The 7,278-nt window shown below is 42.6% G+C and overlaps 1 protein-coding gene across 1 annotated transcript; it reads right to left on the bottom strand.

Moving 5' to 3' along the window:
* Positions 1-3,567: 3,567 nt before the first annotated feature.
* LOC110308474 (dynein light chain 1, cytoplasmic-like) lies at positions 3,568-4,155 on the bottom strand. Its single transcript, XM_021180932.1, has one exon. The coding sequence runs from the start codon at positions 3,977-3,979 to the stop codon at positions 3,710-3,712; it is 270 nt and encodes an 89-aa protein (XP_021036591.1). The 5' UTR covers positions 3,980-4,155; the 3' UTR covers positions 3,568-3,709.
* Between the last annotated feature and the right edge of the window lie 3,123 nt (positions 4,156-7,278).

Raw genomic sequence — 7,278 nt, 5'->3', positions numbered from 1 at the left:
CAAACTGCAACTGAGTATCTGTCTCACTCTCAGTTACAGATGCAGAAGTTTGGAAGCTCCACAAAGAAAAGGTAGTATTGCTTTCTCTTTTGCCTGTAAACATGTATGTAAATTTATGAGGGTTCTATTTGGATAGAAACAATACACGATCATGGAATTTGTTAGCTATTGCTGTGCAGTAGTTTCCCTCAGGGACTCTCTACCATGGCATAGTCTTGTCCCTAAAGTTCCCATTGTGATATATATGCACATCTAATTATCCCGCCTTTGGATATGTCTTCATCATCAGAGACCAGGCAATTCTGAGTGCCAAAGAAAGTAGAGGCTGTGTGAAAACCACGAGGAACCAGTGACCTGCCTTAGCTTCTTCATGTTTGTGGTGGTGGGAACATTCATGCAAGAATCTTCTCAGCCAAACCGACATCATCTGGAATGAGCTGGAATGCACGCATGACACACAAAACCATCCTGAAAATTCCATCAGGGTTCACCCCAACTTGGTTAACAACTGGAGACCCAAAGAACTCCTATGGATCTGTCACACAATGAAATGGAATAATCTAAGTCCATATAGCTAATAAACAAAAGGTTACTCTGTGTTACTCTCATTTTTATTCTACACACCATGTGTCTGGTTTTCACAAGTCAGGTACCAGCAGGCAGTATGTACCTCCAAACTGCTAGACTTCCCCCCAGAGCTTCCCCATCTGCAGTAATGCTTCCGTGAAATCAAACCCAATATTTCACTTGAATAAATATAATTGAACAGATGCACAGGGAGGAAAAAATTGTGATAGCAAAGACACTCACTGGGATGAGATCAGCGGCAGTTTCAAGACTTCTGTTATTCAGCTGGAAAGAAAAAAAAATCAAGACGGAAGGTTGGGAGGATGGAGATGGAGGGCACCTGAGAGAGCAGGGGGGTGGGGGGAGAGAGAAAGTGAACCTGATCAAAACACATTGTATTAAATGCTCAAAGAAGTAATGATTTATTTACAAGAACAAAATTGATACCCAGCACACGCTGCAGGGCTGCCTGAGAAGGACTCAGTCTTTCTTGGGATTTGGAGTTGTATCTGCTATGTCCATGATGCTTATGATTTGGCCAGGAAATTTTCTTTCACCTCTACAGTTGTCCCAGTCAGGACATGATCGCACAACGTGGAAGGTTAGAATTTTCTTCACCCAATGAAATCCCTGAGATTTGTCTGTATGTGAAAGAAAGATTCCTATATGTGTTACAACCCTGAAATGTTCTGGTTGATTCTACCCAGAAACATCCTTAACAGAGATAAAACTGTCACATTTAAAAAGGAGACTCTTGTTTGGGATAAGCCCCAACTTGTAATCAATCACAAGACTGCTTAGTCATGCCACAGAAAGGACTGCGTCATTTCCAGAACTGGCTCTATTATGGAAATCTATGTTTAAAATAGTATTTCAAATAGTAACTGACTAAATGTTTTTGAAGAGTAGTAAGGTATTATTTTAGGAATAAGTGATTATTGCTGATCTTTTCGCTAAGCATGAACATAAGCAACCTATATACTTCGTATAGACACCAGTGCACATTTATATTAAGTAACTTTAAAGATTTGTCAAAGAATTGAGATTCTTAATTCCATTTTTTCCTTCGAAGCAACACACACACACTTGAAGAAGCAAAGCTTGGAAAGCCCTGTGGTTTATCAGTGGTCAGAGTTGGGTTTTGTCAGCTGAGAGGCAAACCAGGGTCTCTGGGAGATGGAGAATTGGAGATAACAAAGTTCCCTACCAGAGCCGGGGAAGAGACACATCATAGACTATCCTCTCCCATAGAAGCTTACTTGTGGTAAAGGTCAGACTTGGTCATTCCAACATCATGCTATCCACAACAAAAAACATCTAAGGCTATCAGCTATAACATTACATAACTAAAGTCCAGGAAACCGTAAGAGTGAGTAAACTTGACCACATTGGATGTTTTTTTTTTTTAATCAAGCGGGAGGAGAAGAAAGCTGATGCTACTCCCCCTTCTCAGATGCCCATTTACCGCATTCCTTCCCTGTTTTATTGAAATGTTCTATTTGTAGCATCAACATTTAGATTTTGATTAAGTGGAAAACTAAGTTTATGAAACAAATGATGTCATATTTTTTTTGAAAAGCCCCAACGTTGAGTGTATATACTTTCTTCATACAGACTACAGTTTCTAAAGCCTGAAAACCAAGCTTCTGATAAAACAGGCTCAGTGGTTAAACACACAGGAGACTAAGTTTGCTTTGTCCAGCCTTTCCAGATTAGCTTGGGTAAATTTGTTAAGACGGCTCCCTGCTGAGCTATGTCCTCTGCTCATTACATCGAGTCTGTTCCCTCTCTTCCTGCTGACACTGACAGACCAGGGAACTAAAATAGATCCTAATTATTTTCCCGTTACCCTTCTCTGTTCAAAGCTTTGCATGGTTGTTTTGACTGTGAGACTTCATTAACACGGAGCTCATTAAAACCACAGAGAATGGATGAATCCACAATAACAAAACTTTGGTTAAGGTAAAGGTATAACGGGCACAAGGTATAAATAGGAATATTAAATATTAAAGATGCCATTCTAGCTCTCAGTACAGAAACAGGGGAAACAATGCCACTCAGACAATACAGTAGGTGACAGTGGCTCCCAGGGTTACAGGGGCTTTCATCCATTGCTGAAATCCTCACGTTAGGATCCCCAATGATGGACTTAGGGAAGACAGTTTTTTTTGCTCCTCTTCCCAGTGTGGCCATATTAAATCTCTCCCTTTCTGCTTTAAAAAGGAAGGAAGGAAGGAAGGAAGGAAGGACAGAGGGGAGGGAAGGAGGGAGGGAGGGAGGGAGGAAGAGGTAAAAAGGAAACACTAGAATATATTTTAAATTGCCAATAATATTTTTAAAGATTTATTTATTTATTTATTTATTTATCGTGTAGTCAGCATTCTTCCTGCATGTATGCCTGCAGGCCAGAAGAGGGCACCAGATCTCACTATAGATGCTCATGAGCCACTCTGAGCCACCATATGGATACTGGGAATTGAACTCCGGACCTCTGGAAGAGTAGCCCGTGCTCTTAAGCTCCGAGCCATCTCTCCAGCCCTGTTAATAATATTTTGAAATGGAGATACCTCAAGTGTCTTGTCATAAGAAGTATCTTGTGGCCTGAACAGACAGTGAAGCTATCTCGGTGGGCATGAGTGATCTCATTAGCATGTGTTATGATAGACTTCAACATACAACACTGGATTTTATAATTGTCCTAAAAGATTTGAAAGACAAATGCATATTTCTTATAGAGAAAACATAGCTCCAAGGCCAACAGTGGTTATTCAAGGTCAAAACTCATAAATAAAAGGAAGGGAAACAAGGCTGGTCTGTTTTCTTGAACTTAATCTCCCGCCGCCACACCCACCTCCCATGTGCAACTGTGTTAGGCTTCTTTTTTTTTTTTTCTTTTCTTTTTTCCATCTCCGCCAGATTTATTTTTAAAGGAATGACCTGAGGGAGAAAAAACTGGGGTACAGAAGTATGGGCTAGAAAATAAATACAAATGTAAGCTGTTTCACTAATTTTATAACCACAAACTTGTACAGAGAATGAGGTCCTCTACAGAACACAACAGGTTCGGACGAGGCATTCCCTTAACAAGTCTGAAGATCCGGACTCTGGTATTTGACATTTAGGATGCAGTCAGTCCACGCTTTTACCCAGATTTGAACAGAAGAATGGCCACCTGATCCAGGTAGAAGTAGACGAAGTGTTTGGTTTCGTATGTCACATAACTACCGAAGTTCCGGCCCACAATGCAGTGCCAGGTGGGGTTGTACTTCTTGTCAAACTCCTTCTTGATATGGGCCGCAATATCCTTCTCTGTGCTGTACTTCTCCAGCGCCTGGATAGCACACCTCACTGAGTCCTGCTGCATCTCTTCCGACATGTCTACAGTTTTTATCACCGCCTTCCTGTCGCACATGGTTACCGCGGAGCAGGGGCCAACCGACCGGCGCTGCGAGTCCGTAGGGAAGGTGCTGGAGGCGCTCAAGCAGCAGCAGCGAACAGCCAGTCCCTGCCGAAGCCGAAGCCGTGGCGCATCTCTTAGCTAAATATTTAACTGTATGCGTTGGTACATTTTCTTTACCCATTCAGGAGCCATTTGGTAGGTGGTTTATTTTGTCACAAAAAGCAAGAAACCGCCTCATTGTGACTGCATTATTACCCGCTGACCCTCTGAGGCGGGGAGCTGTACCCTGGAGACCTGGCTTTTCATGAATCAGAAATTCACATGTATGAGGAAATGCAGTGGAAGCAGCAGACACTGCTGTTGCTTGCGGGAAATATTTTTAAAATGAACCCGCCTACTCTCCAATAGAATCAAAACTTTTTTGTTGTTGTTGTTGTTTTGGGTTTTTTGTTGTTGTTGTTGTTTTTGTTTGTTGTTTTTCGAGACAGGGCTTCTCTGTATATCCTTGGCTGTCCTGGAACTCACTTTGTAGACCAGGCTGGCCTCGAACTCAGAAATCCGGCTGCCTCTGCCTCCCGAGTGCTGGGATTAAAGTCGTGCGCCACCACGCCTGGCCCACTGTGTCTATTTCACGAGAGGGAAAAATGAGCATGTTTCTGTAAGAAACTTCAGAAAGACTGATTTAAACACGCGGGACCTGATGGACCTCTAGTGGCTTCATCATAATTAATTATACCTGTGAGGCTCCTGTTTCCAAATACGGGCACACGCCGGAGCTCTGGGTTCCTATTCCTGAAAGATTCAATTACCCCATAACATTTGCTGTCATACCTTGCCGACATGTTCACAGCTGTGTTCACAGACCTGAAGATGGCACTGTGGATCAGCTGAAAACATTCTCCAACCAGACGCAACAGAAAAATCCGCACACTGCCCACAGCCCTGGCTAACACATGAAATTGTATAAAGATTCAGATCATATTTCAGTTTGAATTGGATGTACCTACCTTACCATTTTTCTTTTCCATTTTACTTATTTGAAGCTTCTGGTGAATTGCAAGTTCCCAGGCACGGTTAAGAGAACAAGATTTCCATATCCACAGATATGCAAGAAAACTTTCCAGGCCTTTGCAAGTGACTCGTGCCTGATACCCCCAACTTTATAACTACTACAAGCTCTTAGTTCTTATCATTTCTCAGCAGTAAATGGAGCCACTGATTAGCAGAAAACAGCGATCTTCCTGGTTGTGGCAGCCCATTCTACTAATCCCAGTATTTGGGAGACAGAGGCAGGTGGATGGATCTCTGTGAGTTCGAGTCCAGCCTGGTCTATAGAGCCAGTTTTAGCACAGCTGGGGCTACAGAAAAAAAACTATGTCAACAGAAACAAAACAGAACAAAAAAACAAACCAAAAACAAAGAGGAGGAGGAGGAGGAAGAGGAAGAAGAGGACAGACAGAAATATCAAATCTCTTCCCCACTCTGGGCCCCTTTTCCTTTCTAACTTTTTCATTTAAAAACAAAGAGTTAATAACTATTTAAGCACTTATTAATGTTTAATATGTTCACTATGGCACAGAATTCCAGGAAAAATATGTACACGTCTTATTAATTACATCTCTCAATGCTATCACCCAATGCTTAATAAAAAGCAACGAGAGGAGGAAGGGTTTATTCTGGCTTGCAGTTCAACAGGATTATTCCACCATGGTGGGGAGACAAGGCAGCAGGCAGGGATGATATGGTGGCAGGAAGTGCCAGGTCAGAGTACACATCACACGAAGTAAGCAGAGCACAGACAGGAAGTAGGGCCAGCCTGTAAATCTCATGCTCATGGCCCACCACCCCTTTTGTGTGTCAACATGATACAAGTTAGAGTCATAAGAGAGAAAGGGCCCTCAGTTGAGGAAATGACTCCATGAAATCCCATGGTAAGGCATTTTCTCAATTAGTGATCAACTGGGGAGGGCTCAGACTATTGTGGGTGGTGCCACCCCTTGGCAGATGATCCTGAGTTCTATAAGAGACCAGGCTGAGTAAACCAGGGGCAGCAAGCCAGTAAGCAGCACCCCTCCAAGGCCTCTGCATCAGCTCCTGCCTCCAGGTTCCAGCCCGGCTTGAGTTCCTGTCCTGACTTCCCCCAATGTTAAACTATGATCTGGAAGTGTAAGCTGAATAAGCTCTTTCCTGCCCAATTTGCTTTTTGATCATGGTGTTTCTTCCCAGCAACAGAACCGCCAACTAAGACACCCACTTTCATCAATAAGGCTCCACTTCTTTTTTTTCTTTTTCTTTTTCTCTTTCTTTCTTTCTTTCTTTCTTTCTAATTTTCATTCCCCCAACTTCCTATTTCCTGAGGTTGCCTGTCTCTATTCTTTCTGCTGGCCATCAGGGCTTCAGTCTTTTTCCCTCACCTAATACCAGATCAGGTTCCCATGCCCACCCCCCCCCTCACACACACACACACACACACACACACACACATGGTCCACTTTCCTTCCCAGGTCCCTCCCTCCCTCCACACCTGTGATTGCTTTCTTCTCTCTTTCAAGTGGGACTGAGGTGTCCTCACTTGGGCACTTCAATTTGTTGAGCCTTTTGAATTATGTGGACTGTATCTTGGGTATTCTGAACATTTTGTTTTGTTTTCTTTTTTCTTTTTTTTTCTTTTTCTTTTTCTTTTTTTTTGGGGGGGGGGCTAATATCCACTTATTAGTGAATATTTACCATGCATGTCCTTTTGGATCTGAGTTACCTCACTCAATACAACATTCTCTTGTTCCATCCATTTGCCTGCAAAACTCAGGATGTCCGTGTTCACAATAGCTGAGTAGTATTCCATTGTGTAAATGAGCCACATTTTCTGTATCTATTCTTCTGTTGTGGGACATCTAGGTTGTTTCCAGCTTCTGGCTATCACAAATAAGGCCGCTATGATCATAGTGGAACCAGTGCCCCTGTGGCATAGTGAGGCATCTTTTGGGTATATTCCCAAGAGTGGTATAGCTGGGTCTTCAGGTAGATCTATCTCCAACTTTCTGAGGAACCTGCAGATTGATTTCCAGAGAGGTTGTACCAGTTTGCAATTCCACCAGCAATGGAGGAGTGTTCCTCTTTCTCCACATCCTCTCCAACATATGTTGTCATCCGAGGTTTTGATCTTAGTCATTCTGATTGGTGTTAGGTAGAATCTCAGGGTCCTTTTGATTTGCATTTCTCTGATCACTAAGGACTTTGAACATTTCTTTAGGAGCTTCTCAGCCATTTGAGATTCCTCAGTTGTGAATTCCTCAGTTCTTTGAACTCATTGG

This window comes from Mus caroli, chromosome 13, assembly GCF_900094665.2.
Source record: "Mus caroli chromosome 13, CAROLI_EIJ_v1.1, whole genome shotgun sequence".
In the NCBI taxonomy this organism is placed as follows: domain Eukaryota; kingdom Metazoa; phylum Chordata; class Mammalia; order Rodentia; family Muridae; genus Mus; species Mus caroli.
This window is presented reverse-complemented; position numbering and strand designations above follow the sequence as displayed.

Excerpts from the sequence above, each read along its gene's own strand:
- LOC110308474 (XM_021180932.1), bottom strand. The coding sequence starts at position 3,979 with ATGTGCGACAGGAAGGCGGTGATAAAAACTGTAGACATGTCGGAAGAG.